General features: G+C 37.7%; 2 protein-coding genes across 4 annotated transcripts; both read left to right on the forward strand.

Annotated features, from left to right (window-relative positions):
- Positions 1-8,442: 8,442 nt before the first annotated feature.
- Positions 8,443-12,428, forward strand: LOC113316830 (28S ribosomal protein S33, mitochondrial-like). 3 transcript variants are annotated; one of them, XM_026564977.1, is made up of 4 exons: positions 8,443-8,610; positions 9,791-10,019; positions 10,496-10,588; positions 12,266-12,428. In XM_026564977.1, exons 2-3 carry the CDS (start codon positions 9,808-9,810, stop codon positions 10,584-10,586), a joined length of 303 nt encoding a protein of 100 aa, XP_026420762.1. In that variant the 5' UTR covers positions 8,443-8,610; positions 9,791-9,807; the 3' UTR covers positions 10,587-10,588; positions 12,266-12,428. The 3 variants fall into 3 exon arrangements, with proteins under 3 accessions (XP_026420762.1, XP_026420763.1, XP_026420761.1); XM_026564978.1 differs by lacking the exon at positions 12,266-12,428 and adding an exon at positions 11,020-11,158; XM_026564976.1 differs by lacking the exon at positions 12,266-12,428 and having other exon boundaries at positions 10,496-10,765.
- LOC113315888 (prolyl 4-hydroxylase 1-like) lies at positions 11,790-14,206 on the forward strand. Its single transcript, XM_026564132.1, has 9 exons — positions 11,790-12,150; positions 12,266-12,333; positions 12,503-12,568; positions 12,663-12,737; positions 12,830-12,904; positions 13,078-13,148; positions 13,235-13,286; positions 13,378-13,655; positions 13,769-14,206. The coding sequence occupies exons 1-8, from the start codon at positions 11,790-11,792 to the stop codon at positions 13,489-13,491; spliced, it is 882 nt and encodes a 293-aa protein (XP_026419917.1). The 3' UTR covers positions 13,492-13,655; positions 13,769-14,206.
- The last annotated feature ends 2,926 nt before the right edge of the window (positions 14,207-17,132 follow it).

Here is a 17,132-nt window from a genome sequence, read left to right on the forward strand (position 1 = left end):
CTGTCCATTTGAGTGTTTATTTACCCTCCAGAAATTTCTCATTTTTCTTCTAACATTTTTCTTTGAGTGTTTTATTGTTACAGTAGCAACAATCTTAACACGATAGTTCTGTTTTCTGTCTGTAACAATGGGTAAGAACGATGTTGAAAGTCCTGCAAAGTTTTCTGGAAAAGACTTTAAGAGGTGGCAGTAAAAAATGTTATTTTTTGTAAGTTACCATGAGTTGGATTCCTATGTTCTGAAACCTTTTGATGAATCGTTGAATGATGTTGGTCGTGAGTCTTTTTTAGAAGAATGGAAGAGGAATAATTACATGTCTAAAAATCATATTCTGAATTGTTAGAGGATGCTTTGTATGATTTTTACAATGCTAAAGAAAACTTTCCTGCTTTTGATTTATGGGCTGCTTTGGAGGCGAAATACCAAGCTGAAACTGCCGGAAGTAAGAAATTCTTGGTAGCTAGGCTTTATGAGTATAAAATGGTGAATGAAAAATTTGTGGTTGATCAATTCCTTGAACTCCAACATATTATGAATGAAATTCTTGCGGAAGGTATGGTGATTGATGAAACTTTTCAAGTGTCTACTGCTATCGAGAAATTGCCTACTTCCTGGTCCGAGTACAAGAAGAAACTGAGACATGAAACTGCTGAAGTTAATATGGTTGATCTGGGTAAGAATATTCAAGTTGAAGAATTGTTGTGCTCAAAGGACAAAAATGTATCTTCTTCAAGGGACATGTCTTACAAAGCTCATGTGACTGAACACAAAGGCTCCAATGCTGATAAGAACCGAAACAACTCCAAGAAACCTCCAGGCAAGAAAGGTATGTTTCAGAAACCTAAATCTAGCACTAAAAAAATTAAGGGTGATTGCTATGCTTGCGGAAATCCTGGACATATGTCGGTTCACTGTAAAAACCATAAGGACCTTAAAAAGAAAAATAATGCTAATTTGGTTGAAAACAACAAAGATGAATTTTCTGGCACGGTGTCTGAAGTAAATTTGGTAACAAATGTGAGAGACTGGTGGGTAGACTCTGGGGCTACCAAACATGTCTGTGGGAACAAAGAAATGTTCACCTCCTACAATAAGGTAGGGGAAGGAGAGAAACTCTATATGGGTAACTCATCTGCAGCTGCGGTTGTAGGAAAATGCTAAGTTGGGCTCAAGCTCACTTCTGGCAAGACTCTCACTTTGAATGAAGTTCTTCATGTTATGGACATCTGCAAAAATCTTGTTTCTTGTGCTGTTTTAGATGATACGGGTTTTAAAATTGTAATAGAATATGGGAAATGTGTTGTAACTAAGGGTAAGGATTATGTGGGGCAGGGTTATAAGACCGAGGGTCTGTATAAGCTTAATGTAAACTCTGTTGTAATGAATAATAATGATTCTTCTGCTTATGTTTGTGAGTCTTTGAACGTTTGGCATGGTAGACTTGGACATGTAAATTATAAGTCAATGCTTAAACTAGCCAATGTGGGCTGCATACCCAAATTTAGTTTGGAAAAGGAACACAAATGTGAAATATGCGTAGAATCAAAGTATGCTAGAAAACCTTTTAGCAAAAATGTTCATAGAAATTCTAAACCCTTAGAATTAATTCACTCAGACCTAGTTGACATGAAATCAGTTCAAACTAGAGGTGGTAAGAAATGGTTTATTACTTTTATAGACGACTGTACTAGGTACTGTCATATATATTTGCTTAGAGGTAAGGATGATGCCTTAGAAGCATTTAAGAGGTATAAACTAGAAGTTGAAAACAAATTGAATACTACCATTAAAACCATTAGGTATGACCGTGATGGTGAGTACTTAACTCCTATAGGAGATTTCTGTGTAGAACATGACATAATACACGAGGTTACACCTCCTTATTCACCTCAGTCGAATGGAGTAGCTGAACGTAATAACCGCACCCTTAAGGAGATGATGAATGCCATGTTAATTAGTTCAGGATTACCTTCGAACTTGTGGGGGGAAGCTGTCCTCTCAGCCTACTAAATCCTGAACAGAGTACCTTTTAAAGGATCAGATAAAACTCCATACGAATTGTGGAAAGGTAGACAACCTTCTTTATCATACTTTAAAGTGTGGGGGTGTTTGGATAAGGTTCAGATCCCTAAACCTAAAGCAACCAAGATAGGACCCAAAACTGTTGACTGTGTCTTCATAGGGTATCCTGAGCATACACCTACATATAGATTTATGGTTGTGAATTCTGATATTTCTGAAATTGGTGTGAATACTATTATGGAGTCTATGGATGCTGTGTTTTTTGAAAATGTTTTTCCTTTAAAATATGACTCTCGTAAGAGATGTGTTGATCCCCTAGATGTCCCTTCAACCAGTCAGACTTTACCTTTAGAGGAAGATGAAGTAGAATTTGATCCTAGGAGAAGTAAAAGGGCTAGAACCAAAACCTCCTTTGGACCTGACTTCATAACACTAGCAGAGTCTGATCCTCAGACTTATAGAGAAGCCATGACTTCTTCTGAAGCTCCGTGGTGGAAAGAGTCTTCTATTAGTGAAATGGAATCCATCAAAGAAAATGATACATGGGAGATAGTGGATTTACCTCCAGGGTGTAAGGACATAGGATGTAAATGGATCTTCAGGAAGAAACGTAACATGGATGGAACTATTCAAAAATACAAGGTTAGGTTAGTAGTCAAAGGCTGCAAAAAAAAGGAAGGTGTAGATTTCTTTGATACTTACTCACCCGTTACGAGAATTACTTACATTAGGATGTTAATTGCTATAGACGCGGTTCATAACCTAGAAATACATCAAATGGATGTAAAGACAGCTTTTTTACATGGTGAATTAGATGAAGAAATTTACATGGAACAACCTGAGGGCTTTGTAGTGAAAGGTTGTGAAAACAAAGTTTGTAAACTGAAAAAATCTTTGTATGGATTGAAACGAGCACCCAAACAATGACATGAAAAATTTGATCATGTAATGTTTTCTTGTGGTTTTAGAATCAATGAATCTGACAAGTGTGTATATACTAAGCTTGTAAATGATGCATGTGTAATTGTATGCTTGTATGTTGATGATATGCTTATACTTGGTACAAACATGGATGTAATTAATTCCACTAAGAACATGCTGAATGAGAACTTTGACATGAAAGACTTAGGCCCTGCAGATGTAATCTTAGGGATGAAAATTAGAAGAAATTCTAACGGTTATAGTCTTAGTCAATCTCATTATGTTGAATCTGTGCTTAGAAAATTCAATCATTTTGATTGTAAACCTGCTTATACTCCGTATGATCCTTGTTGTAAACTCAAAAAGAACAGAGGTAATGGAGTATCACAACTTGAATACTCACGAGATAGGAAGTCTGATGTATTTGATGAACTGTACTAGGACAGACATTGCTTATGTTGTGAGTAGGTTAAGTAGGTATACTTGTAATCCAGGGCAGGAACACTGAGATGCACTTTTTAGAGTGTTGAGGTATTTGAAATACAAATTGACCTTTTGTTTGAATTATGAAAGGTATCTTGCCGTCCTTGAGGGATTTTGTGATGCAAACTGGATATCAGACTCAGAGGAGTCTAAGTCTACGAGTGGATATGTTTTCACTCTAGCATGTGGGGCTGTTTCTTGGAAGAGTTCCAAACAAACCTGCATAGCTCGATCCACTATGGAATCTTAATTTATTGCGTTAGATAAAGCAGGAGAGGAAGCCGCTTGGCTAAGATGCTTTTTAGAAGACATTCCTCTCTGGCATAGGCCTGTGCCAGCTATATCTATACATTGTGATAATCAAGCTGCCATAGCTAAAGCTAAAAACAGCTACTATAATGGGAAGTCTATACATATAAAGAGAAGACACGATACCCTAAAACAACTAATATCAAAAGGCGTTATTTCCATTGATTGGGTTAAGTCCAAGGAGAATATCGTGGACCCTTTGACGAAAGGTTTGTCCAAGGAGATAGTTAGTAATGCATCTAAGGGGATGGGGCTTAGGCTCATTAAATAAACTTTCCATGAAGGATACCCAACCTTGCTGACTGGAGATCCCAAGATCAAGGTTTCTAATGAGAAACTAATTTGTGGCGGGTCAAGGTAAACGCTATCAGAGAATTCATTCTATGCCCCTTCCCTATGGTGTAGACGTGATAGTGTGACTGCATGTGAGGATGACTTTCTATTAAGTCTTAATGAGTTCTATAGTTTCAATTTTAGATTGAAGTGGGGTGTAGCAGTAAAAACTCTTGATGGAACTCACCTATCTGAATGTGGAAGTGGGTCGCTTCCTATGAGAAGAGATCTGATTCTCTAGAGCATTAGGAGAAACGGGATTTGTCCAGGGCCAAAAAGGACACAACGGCACGAACTCGACAGCACTTAGAGAGATATCACGCGTGGTTATTATCGCGGATTACACCAAATGATGGTAGTTCAAGACATCGCGTTCACTGTCCATCAAGTAGTTCCGGCAATTTCTCACTAAGAAAAGGTTCAAGACCTCATGGACACCTCTTGCCTAAGTGGTATTTCTCGCTTTCCGTTTTCTGATCTTTTATCGGTGTTTCATTCATGTGGGGGATTGTTAGAGAAAATGAATTTATACAATAGTTTGGTTTTTTGGTCTTGGTGGGATTGGAACTTATGATCTATTGGTCACTAAGGAAACTAGCTCATTTTCACTATTTTTGAATGAACCTTTAGTCCCACATAGGGAAAACTAAAGATGATACCTCTCTATAAGTATTGAATTTTTTGATATTAGAGTGGCCCTTGGGTCATTAGCACTTTTGTGCGAGGGAGAGGACTTAGGCAATGGGCTAGTTGGTGCAATCACACATTTTCACACACGCGCGGTGCTTCGCACCGAAGCACGCACGCCGCCGCCGTCCGCCCGTGCGTGCATGCATGCGGGCTCGGGTGTGGGTGTGGGTGTGGGTCAAGACTTATCTTTTTGGCAAAACTTCTTTTGAATTTTTGAATTAATACTTAAAAGATTTCAAACAAAAAATAAATCTTTGAACGACATTATGTTTATGCATGAACGTTATATCAACATTATGATGCATGAACGTTTTATATTAACTTTATGATGCATGAACGTTTTAAATCGATATTATGTGATGCGTGAACGTTTTAAACCGTTTGAAATTAATTCTAATTGATTTAATGCGCGTTAATGAGACCTCTCTCACTTCTACCCTATATAAACCGATCACTTTTTTCATTTCAACTCGTGTCCAGAAGAGCTACTATCCTCTTCTTTTCTTCTTCTCCCCTGTGTGGTTCTCTGTTTTCATTATGTGCGCAATTGCTGTTGAGGTCGTAAGAGTGGGCAAGTACTGTAGTGCTAACAGTGCTTGCAACGGGCAGTTTTATCCTGGATACGACTTGACCACAGGGTATAAGCATCACTCATTCTTGAGGCGTACCGGTCAACTATCGTGTTAAGGACAGCGTGTTGAAGACGTGACTCTGTCTTCTGTGTACTGTCCATTTGAGTGTTTATTTACCTTCCAGAAATTTCTCATTTTTCTTCTAACATTTTTCTTTGAGTGTTTTATTGTTACAGTAGCAACATTACTGTGATGAAAAGGTGTTTATGGTGGTGGTCGATGGTGAAAGACGATACCAATGAGTTTTTATCAATGGTGAGAAAAGTGCAGGTGGACAATGGAGAAAGAGAAATAGAAAGAAAAGGAAAAACTAAATATGATTAAAGGTATGATAGTCAGTTTATAGTTTTATTAATTCCCGTCCATATCACCCAAACGAAAGATTACACGTCCATTTGAACCGGAAAGTACATTATTTTGGTCAAATGACCTATTTTCTGTTAAATCTTTTCTTGAAATGAAATAGACGGATATAATGGATCTTTGTTAAGAAAGTGAATATAAAGAGTGAAAGATGAGAAATATATGAGAGAAGTAAATGAGAAGGAAAAACTATTGTAGACAAATTAAACAAACTATTTATAACGACTTCAGTGATATTTTTGTATTTAGAAGATGACCCTTTCTAGTTTTGATTCGGGTAAACTAAAAAAATGTTCAACGACTTTAACGATAATTTTTTCTAACTAAATAAACGATGTTCAAAAGGCTTTGGCCGTTATGCCTACAAATTCCACAACGACTTCATTCCAAGACTTCGAAATCCTTATTAAGTATACGATCAGACTAAATGCATAAGTGAAAAGGACATGACTATTGATTCTATCATAACTACGGATATGAAACACCTAGTCAAGGTTAATAGACGCATTCTTTAGAACAACATCACATTTTAATTTTTAGATGAACCAAAATATGATTGAACTAATATTAAGCCTAGATAAGCTTGCTTAATTAGTTAAGGAGTAATACTCAGCGAAGAGGCATGCCAAATCTTAAATAAGTTTTGTACATCAACATTTCTTTATAACTTTATCGATGATTAAGGGATACTGCGTATTCACTAAGAAATCCCTCTCATGTATATGTTGGTTAGTTTTTGGTTACTTCTAGTCATCTTTTTTACAAAAGACTCACCAGTCGAGTAAGTACAATATTCACCCAGTAACTTTCCTGCAATATAGGATAAAAGTGCATTAAACCGCAAGTCTTGAATCATTCTTAATTTTCATGTTCACATTGCACGCAATAATCATAAATTCAAAGAAGAAGATTATGTCGATAGTCATAAATTCATAGTACAAAAGAATAAACTCTCATAGTGATAATCACAACTTATATTAATCCCTGTGTTGGCTGCTGGCATTGATACCTCAATTTTTCTTATTGTTAATACAAAGAGCCAACTGTTTACATATTTCTGTAAAAAGCCTGTATATTTAAAATGTTAATTTGACTGGTTGATTAGTTAAAAAAGACTATTACAATCCAAATTTAGAACCTCCTCAACTGTTACATAACTCCCAAAATGGCGCATACTAAGACCGGTTCTTATGGGGGTGGCTAACCCACCCATTTGTGATGTCAGCTGGTCTAGCAAACTGGCCGTACCAATATGGAAAAAAAGATAAGAGATCGAGTCTCCATATAGCGTTCGAGACTACACCGCCAGCGGTCTCATTTCGATCGCCCGATCTAGTTTACATCGCTAGGGATTTAAACTCGATCATCCACGGTCGATGTTCTACCGGCTATAAATACCACCATTCTCTTCAGTTTTCATTCACAACTTGTTTTTATTTCCTTGTATAGAGAGCAGACCAGAGCGATTTTTTACTTAAAAATGAGTAGTTCCAATCAAATAGACAAAGGAAAAGAAACATGAAAGAAAAAGGAAAAACTGTTGCAGTAGTGATATCGTATAGGTTCAGGATAAACAAAAAAAGTTCGCTAATGTTAGGCAACTGGTTGGACCTGGTATAACATCTACGAATTTATGTAACCATCCCGAGCGAGTTCTGTTACCTAAAGTAAGAGGTGGGTGGTCTGAGCTAACCGAAGTGTTTGGGCTACTCCCCGAAGCTGTTCAAGAATCCTTGAGAACTTAAAATTGATACATTAGATTAAATTTGGGCAACACTTTTAAGATTTCATAACAAGTTGCATATCAGAACTGCTTTCCATTGTCACCGAGCCACTTTGCACGACATTTTGATCAATCTCCAGCAGGGTTTCACCATTTCTCATGTTTCGAGCCTCTTCCCTTATCATGCCAATATACTTGTTAAAATTCTTAGAAATTATGGAAAAGCGAGCACTCAACACCAACGCATCACGATTGTTGAGGTTCGTTGTTTCTTCTTCAAATTTCAGTAAAACGCGTCCCCAAAACGGAATAAGCCGTAATGCGTCATCAACGATTGGATGATTAGTGAAGAGAACATAATTCCTGCAGATGCATTCATCTTCTAACGTGCTAAATTTGTGTGTTTGTTGTGCAACTCTCCAACTTTTTTGCTCTTCTTATTTCATTTTGCACACTAGCTCGAAATTTAACTCTTTGATTTTCGACCGCATGTTGCTCTTCTATTAATTGAGCCATTGAAAAATCTAAGAGAATAGGAAAAAAGTATAAGTTAAAATGGAAGAGGAATTTAGTATTTATAGGGAGAAGATTTATGGCCGTTGGATCAGATCCCACATAGTGGTGTAGACTAGACCGACTGGACTTATAAAAGCCACTAACGGTGTAGACTACACCGAACGATCAAAACTCAACCGCTCGGTGAAAACTTGACCTGATCTGGCTAATGGCAAATTTACCAGTTTGCCAGGCTAATGGACGTAAACACATGGCAAACTTGAAGGTTTGCCATGCCCATAAGAACTGGCCTAAAATGTCCCTTTACAAAATTGGACTCGGATGAAAGCTGAACAACCGTCAGTCACGTGATAGCTTATACCAATCACGTGATAGCTTATACCAATCACGTGAGGACTGCAGATTGCATAAACTAGTTTCTTCGTCCTCTCCCCTCTCCCCCAAATCAGAAGTGGAGTCTGTCAGCCGAGAGAAAGTCTGACCGCGACCAAGCCAAAAACCCTAACCGGCCAGAAATATCTCAGACTCATTCCATTTCAACCATCTCTAAATTTATTTTATCGGAGGTTCAATTTTGTTTCTTCTCAAAAGGTTCTCACTCAGTAATCTTAATTTCAGGTAACATTTTACAGCAAAGTGTTTGGTTTTAGCTTAGCCTTTTCTCCTATAGTTATTAATATATTTATTTTTCTTAATAGAATTTGGGGGTTTTGTGTATTGAAATAGTTCTAGTAATTTCTTCGTTCTTTTGTGGATTTGGTACTACTAAGCCATTTTCAAGGCATGATATTTGTCTAGGGTTCCATTCTATTTCCCCAAATTGAATACTGAAGTGAACTTAATTACTTACTTACTAGCAGGTTCAATGTCAGTTGGATGAATGTACATAATTCATGTTTCACAATTACATTTTTTTTGTTTTGATGTTTGAATGTCTAGGCATTTGAGCACTTTTCTGATTAGTAGTGTGTTCTGCATCTTAATAATAAGCACCTTCGGAAAGGTTTTAGTGTTGATTGAGTTTCTTACCATTCTCTTATGTAAACGATGTGGATTACAGTGAAAACGATTATGGGAATGAGCCCATTGGGCAACTAGGTGTGTTAGATCTACCAGAGAAGTCTTCCGATTGAAAATCTGTGGTCATATCTTTGGTTAAAAGTCATATGTTTCCATGGCCATTAAGTTTAGATAACGTTCGAATCACTTATAATGTTATGCTTATTGTTAAATATGATATGTGGTACTATGTAATTCAGATGCCCAGAACCTCAGATTATGCTTTAAAATACCCAGGCTATACTTCTAGTCGGCACTTCTTACTAAAATGTTGAAGTCAAGGCTTTCTTATTTCGGTAATGTTAGTGTGTGATTCTCTCTTTAGAAATTGTGCTCGTGTACGTGCATAATTGTGGTTGATGACCTGATGTATAAAGTGCAGAGAGCATGTTCTTTGGTATTCATAGCGGACACATCGTGGTGCTTTTCGCCCTTTTGTGTGTAGCACGTGTCAACAACTACTGCTATACTCGGGATCTCAGTGTTTTTGCTCGAAACTCGATTCAGAAATCTAAAACTGATATGTATCAGTATAAATCCCAATGCTGTTTCTAACTGTTCCGTTAAAAAGCTTGGGGGTTTTCAGCTGTCCTAACCTCTAACTGTATGCTATATATATTTTCACGCATCCATCTTAATTTATCCTGTAATAGTGTTGAATTTATTACATTTGTTGCACTAAAATCTAAAACACGAAGCAAAAATCAATCGTTTACGCATTTTATTCTGTGTTATGCAGCATTTTTTGGTAGTAGAATGAGTAACTTCAGGTTATTGTTAGCGGAGGCAGCATTAAAAGGGGTTACAGAAGCTCGAGCTCGGATATTTGGGCATGTGCTAAACCCAACAGGACAACCATCTGGTATCAAAATTCTTCGGAAAAAGCTTATTGGTGAGAAGGTGGCTGCATGGTACCCGTATGATATCAAGAGGGATGATCCTCTTGTCATGGCCCGTGAAGAAAAAGCGTAATCATCATAACCATCTCTTTACCAAATTAATATTTATCGATCTTTGAATATCTTTGCTGCTGAACTTATGTTGCATACGGAAATTCTTGCCATTCAGTTGTTGTGCATTCAATTTCTGAGTCTGTTAATATTTGGTTATCTGTCGAGGGATATGTAAATATGTCTAATATCTAAGTCACAAGATTAAAGTTGCTATCTGTTGCTCTCCTTTTCTTTTTATTTTTTATTTATTTTTTTTATCATAATATATCTTGGTAGCAATGTATCTGTGAAAATAGGGTAGAGCTGATAATAATCACCTGTTGAGTGTCTAAAAATCGTCTTATTTTTGTTTAGATTGTTGGTTCCAGAATTACAGATTATACAGACAGTTTATTGTCTGTTCTGTTTCTTTATTGAGTACCATTAATGTATTATACTTTTTGTTTTCGGTTCAGCAATGTCTGACAGGCTTTTAATGCAAATTTGTGTAGGCGATTATCGAAGCTTGAAATGCAGAAACGACGTGGGAAAGCTGCACCTAAGAAAGGTCAAGGAAGACGTGCTCTCAAACGCAACAAGTAGAGGTGATTTGACAAGTGTCTTTAACTGCCATTTTAGGAGGATTTAAGTGTGCTAAAATTTGTTGAAACAAGTCTTAAATCAACAATCTCATTTGTCGTCACAATAACATTATTAGTTTATCTGTAGCAAATGTGTGCAGATAGTTTTTTATGTTGGAAATTTCAGCTCCATGATCATCATGCATCAGTGTTAACTTCCCTTTATGCTGAAACAATCTTCACCATATTAACATACTCCACAGCACACAAAACAGCATCAAACTTAGTATACATGCGATACATGAGAAAACAGATATTACCACCATATATACAAGCTTAGCGACACCATGTATGAAGAAAAGAAGATAGCTAACTAGTGTTGCCGTTTTTTTTCCGGTGAACTGAGTTGAAACTGTTGCACAAGATGATAACATTTATTGATTTCTTGTTGGTAGTGACTTGATGGAAAGGAAGTAAAGTATACATGCAGGATTTGGTTTCTTATCAGGCCCGCTACGAAATGGATGAGGCAAAACAAATACACCTAATTTCCCTTCAACTGCCAGCCCATTTAAATCCTCTTGGGCTCATCTTTTATATACACATTTTCTCAGTAATCTTGATTAGAATATGGTCTTAAAAATTGCAGTATCCGAAATTAAGAAAAATTAAAGAGAATATTAGGAGGAAGTTTGAGACTGAATGAATGCAATGCACATATTCTTGTATCTCTCTCCTGCAAAGGACAATGTGAAAATGCTGCTTATGATCTGCAAGTTTTAAAATATTTTGGTCTAAACTGCAGAAGAGTGCATTCCATGAGGAATTGAGGATTATTGAGTTGCCTAATTCTGCTAAGATTCTATAATATTTTGTTTAAACGTTATTATAGATTCTGATGTAATTTTCGGGTTTTGCCCAATTTGGGCTGCCCTTTTGGCTGTGTGGGTTAGTTTAGTTCAATATTGCTCAATTTTTCACGATTGCTAGAGGCTGATACCACTTGTGCTAGGGGCGGATACCAATCCATATAGGACAGTAATCTTGGCAGTTGCAATTTTTGTCGAGCAAAAACTGTGCAATGCAAATTTATACCACTTTATTTATAGTATTTTAAGGTTTCCTAAACTCAGTTTAACAAGAACCGCATTAATATGTGTAGTGTATAATATTTCGACAATAATCATAGCTAGTACTCCATCTCCTTCTTTACTTTTCTTCAACAATGTCGACTCGTTCTGGTACTGTTCTCCGTTCGACACGTTCTCAGACTCGTCTTCAACTCAAAGCCAACCTCTCAACTATCCAAAGAGGAAATTCTTCTATATCTGGATACGTTACAAAAATTAAGGAAATTGCTGACGCTATCGAGTCTTCCCATGAACCTGTTTCTGATCTTGAACTTGTCTCCATTACACTTCGTGGTTTGGGTGATGGCTGGATCGACATATATTCTAAAATCCGTCATCGGTCTACTCCAACTTTTTCTCAGTTGCATGCATTACTTCTCCAGAGTAACTCATCGTCTAATATCCAAAATCCTAGCTCCTCTTTGTCTGATTCTTCAGACTGCAACAGTGGTATTGGTTCTTGTCAGGCTCTGTAGCCTTTGTTTTTCTGGAGTGCACACACTCGTGTACTTTCTTTCCCATTCCTGTTTCTCTTCTAATACTATCTGGTATACATGTTTTTGTTGTACAGTTTCGGGATTTGCTTGTTGTGAGAATGATGATGAGGCAAAGATGCTCCGAATCGGATCTGCACGTCTAGTCTGAAAATTATTTTGTAGTAGCTTGGTATATTTAAGCGCTTATTCGTGATCTAAGTTCCGAACAAGTACTTTAGTTCAGCTTTTGGTTTTTGAATGGTCTTCTGGTACATGGTCAGACCTTGTGGCAGAAATCTTTCTATACTTCTTTTTTTCTTTTGCCATTGTAGGTCAAACCCAAGATTATCAGCTGGGCACCACGAATCATTGTCCTGCAAAATTTCTTAACTTCCGAGGTATGAATGTCTCAATTACATGGTCACATCAAAGCTATGATGTACAAGAAATTGCAATGAGCTAAAAGAATGAGATTGTGATATGATATTGCAGGAATGCGATTATTTTATAGCAATTGTCAGACCTCGCCTCCAGCCTTATAAGGTACAGGGCGCAAAGATAGGCGAGGTATGTATTTACTTAATCTTTTTCTAATGAGTTTTGCCTTTGGATATTTTTCTTTCTTCAACATTTTTTTTAATGATTTTATGGTTTTTCAGGCCATTCCAAGTGCGCACAGGACAAGTTTTGGTACGACTTTAAGCAAGGAAGACAGTAAGAATCCTATTGTGCAGGTTGGTTCCTTGGCAAGCTCACATTTATTTGATTTCCTTGCAAAATCCTCCAAAAAATTTCTAGAGTCGATTATGAAGCGTTAATCACAAAAGCCACCAAAGTCCCATGAAATTTGTCCGTTTTCCCACTTTTTAATGCACAATTTATAATTTTCTTATGCATTGGGAAATAGGCAATTGAAAAACGAATTTCAGTATTCTCTGAAGTACCAGTAGAAAATGGAGAGCCTATGCATGTTTTGAGGTATTGCTTTCTAAAGAAATGCTTAATTACTGTAATCTCTTAGACTGATCGGTTCCACTATTAAGTGTCTAACATCTGCATTACAGGTATGAAAAAAATCAGTACTACAGGCTACATCGCGACTACTTTCCCGATACTGTGAGTTGTTTTTCAACACTGCTTTGTTTTAGCTTTACTTTTTCTTTTCCCTGATCTGGTTTCAGGAAATGACATTCTTCTTTGTGTGCAGTTTAACTTGAAGCAAACAGGAGGTCAGCGAACAGCTACAATGGTCATGTATTTGAATGACAATGTAAAAGGAGGAGAGACTTATTTCCCCATGGAGAGTTCACAGCGAAGATAACTTGCACTTCTAGTATATATATAACGTGCAGTTTATTCTTTGATCAGCGTGTTAATTGCAAAATATTTCAGGCCGGCACAGGGAAATGTAGTTGTGCAGGAAAAATGTTGAAGGGGTCGTCTGTAAAACCCGTTAAAGGAGATGCAGTTCTTTTCTGGAACATGGTTTGTTTCTACTACTCTGGAATTTACCAGTGCATTAGTGTTATCCTTTTGGTTGGTTCCTGAACTGAACCCGCTGCACAAGGCAATAACATATCTTCATTTCTTGTTGGTAGGGACCTGATGGAAAGGAAGATCCAAATAGTTTACATGCAGGATGTGATGTCTTATCAGAAGAGAAATGGTCTGCTACGAAATGGATGAGGCAAAATAAATACAGCTAATATCTCTCCAACTGCCGCTAATTCAAAACCTCTTGGGAACATCTTTTATATGCACATCTAATCTTGATTAGAATGGTCTAAAAAATTGCTATCTCCGAAATTAAGAAAAAATTAAAGGAAGAAGTTTGAGATTGAATGAATGCAATGCTACCTCCTCCCCCTTTTTTTTTGTAATAAGGAAATTCATTGAAGAGGGAGTTTTCCCACAAAATAGGTGAGTTTAAAGGTCGAACAAACTTTGCTAGAATGTCTGCTATCCTATTTCCTTGTCTTGGGACGAAACAAAAACCTAAAAAGTATTTACATAATTGAGCCAGTCTTTTTGCTTCATCTAACTATGCTTTTGAACGCCAAAAATTGTCTGAGTTCTTTCCATGCATGTAGTTGGAAATTAAGGCTTTCGCAATCTCCTCCTATGCTGAATTTTCCGGACCTTTCTCCTGCGCCCAAGTTGATGCTTGAAACACTGCTAAAGCTTCCGCTTCTTGTGGGTCTGGAGATGTTGACTTTCCAGCTTTTCCTCCTCCTAAATTACCTGCATCATCTCTCAAAATTATAACATAATTGGAAGGCAAGATATTAGAAATCCATGCTGCATCAACATTGATTTTAAGTGTTCCTTAGGGGCGCCTGCCAAACTGCAGCTATATTGTTCTTATGTTGTTTGATTTTTGTATCTTGTAAACTCCTTTTTTTTTTGACCAGAAAGCAATGTGTCCTTGAATTTCTATAGCCAAAGACTTAGTTGTTGTTGATTTATTTTCAAAAACCCTATTACACCTTTCATTCCAAATAAACCACAACTTAGTTAGCATTAGTTCTAAAAATATCTCTCTTCTAGGGTTATTGATCCAATCCTTACAGAGAGTTAAAAGGGTACTTGAGCTATCCATGTTAAGAGAAATCGGGTTGGGAGCTAAATTCCATACTTCTATGGCATAAGGGCAGTGTAGAAGAAGATGTTCAGTAGTTTCAGTTGCACTTCCACACATAGTACATTGTAATTCTATATGTCTTACCTTCCCATACAATTTACAGTTAGTAGATAAAGCATTTTGAAGACATTTCCATAAAAACAGTTTAATTCTTTGAGATATATCTAACTATATCAATACCATTTTCATATAGTTTGTCATATAACGATTTTACTGTGATGCATGCTTCCTCAATACATCCTTTCTCTTAGTGTTGAGAGGTCTAAATTCCTCAACACTCATTACTGTGTTCCTAGGCATGCTTCCTCAACACATTCTTCCTCTTGGTGTTGAGACGTGCAAATTCCTCAACACCACCACTGTGTTTTTAGGCAAACTTCCTCAACATATTTTCCTCTTGGTGTTGAGACGTGCAAATTCCTCAACACAACTACTGTGTTGTTAGGCATGCTTCCTTAACACATTCTTCCTATTGGTGTTGAGACGTGCAAATTCCTCAATACCACTACTGTGTTGCTAGGCAAGCTTCCTCAAAACATTTTCCACTTGGTGTTGAGACGTTCATATTCCTCAACACTCATTACTGTGTTGCTAGGCATGCTTCCTCAACACATTCTTCCTCTTGGTGTTGAGACGTGCAAATTCCTCAAAACCACTACTGTGTTGCTAGGAAAGCTTCCTCAACACACTTTCCTCTTGGTGTTGAGACGTGCAAATTCCTCAACACCACCACTGTGTTGCTAGGCATTCTTCCTCAACATATTTTCCTCTTGGTGTTGAGACGTGCAAATTCCTCAACACCACTACTGTGTTGCTAGGCAATCTTCCTCAACACATTTTCGTCTTGGTGTTGAGACGTGCAAATTCCTCAACACCACTACCTTGTTGCTAGGCATGCTTTCTCAACACATCCTTCCTCTTAGTGTTAAGAGATCTGAATTCCTAAACACTCATTACGGGGTTGCTAGGCATGCTTCCTCAACACATTCTTCCTCTTGGTGTTGAGACGTGCAAATTCCTCACTAACACCACTGTGTTGTTAGGCAAGCTTCCTCAACATATTTTCCTGTTGGTGTCGAGACGTGCAAATTCCTCAACACCACTATTGTGTTGCTAGGCATGCTTCCTCAACACATTATTCCTCTTGGCGTTGAGACGTGCAAATTCCTCAAAATCACTACTGTGTTGCTAGGAAAGCTTCCTCAACACACTTTCCTCTTGGTGTTGAGACGTGCAAATTCCTCAACACCACCACTGTGTTGCTAGGCATGCTTCCTCAATATATTTTCCTCTTGGTGTTGAGACGTGCAAATTACTCAACACAACTAATGTGTTGCTAGGCATGCTTCCTCAACACATTCTTCCTCTTGGTGTTGAGACGTGCAAATTCCTCAACACCACTACTGTGTTGCTAGGCATGCTTCTTCAACACATTTTCCTCTTGGTGTTGAGACGTGCAAATTCCTCACTAACACCACTGTGTTGTTAGGCAAGCTTCCTCAACATATTTTCCTGTTGGTGTAGAGACGTGCAAATTCCTCAACACCACTATTGTGTTGCTAGGCATGCTTCCTCAACACATTATTCCTCTTGGCGTTGAGACGTGCAAATTCCTCAAAATCACTACTGTGTTGCTAGGAAAGCTTCCTCAACACACTTTCCTCTTGGTGTTGAGACGTGCAAATTCCTCAACACCACCACTGTGTTGCTAGGCATGCTTCCTCAATATATTTTCCTCTTGGTGTTGAGACGTGCAAATTACTCAACACAACTATTGTGTTGCTAGGCATGCTTCCTCAACACATTCTTCCTCTTGGTGTTGAGACGTGCAAATTCCTCAACACCACTACTGTGTTGCTAGGCATGCTTCCTCAACACATTTTCCTCTTGGTGTTGAGACGTGCAAATTCCTCAACACCACTACTGTGTTGCTAGGAATGATTCCTCAACACATCCTTCCTCTTAGTGTTGAGACGTCTAAATTCCTCAACACTCATTACTGTGTTGCTAGGCATGCTTCCTAAACACATTCTTCTTCTTGGTGTTGAGACGTGCAAATTCCTCAACACCACTACTGTGTTGCTAGGCATTCTTCCTCAACATATTTTCCTCTTGGTGTTGAGACGTGCAAATTCCTCAACACAACTACTGTGTTGCTAGGCATGCTTCCTCGACACATTCTTCCTCTTGGTGTTCAGACGTGCAAATTCCTCAACACCACTACTGTGTTGTCAGGCAAGCTTCCTCAACATATTTTCCTCTTGGTGTTGAGAGGTGCAAATTCCTCAACACAACTAATGTGTTGCTAGGCATGCTTCCTC

Source organism: Papaver somniferum, chromosome 10 (genome assembly GCF_003573695.1).
Source record: "Papaver somniferum cultivar HN1 chromosome 10, ASM357369v1, whole genome shotgun sequence".
NCBI lineage: Eukaryota > Viridiplantae > Streptophyta > Magnoliopsida > Ranunculales > Papaveraceae > Papaver > Papaver somniferum.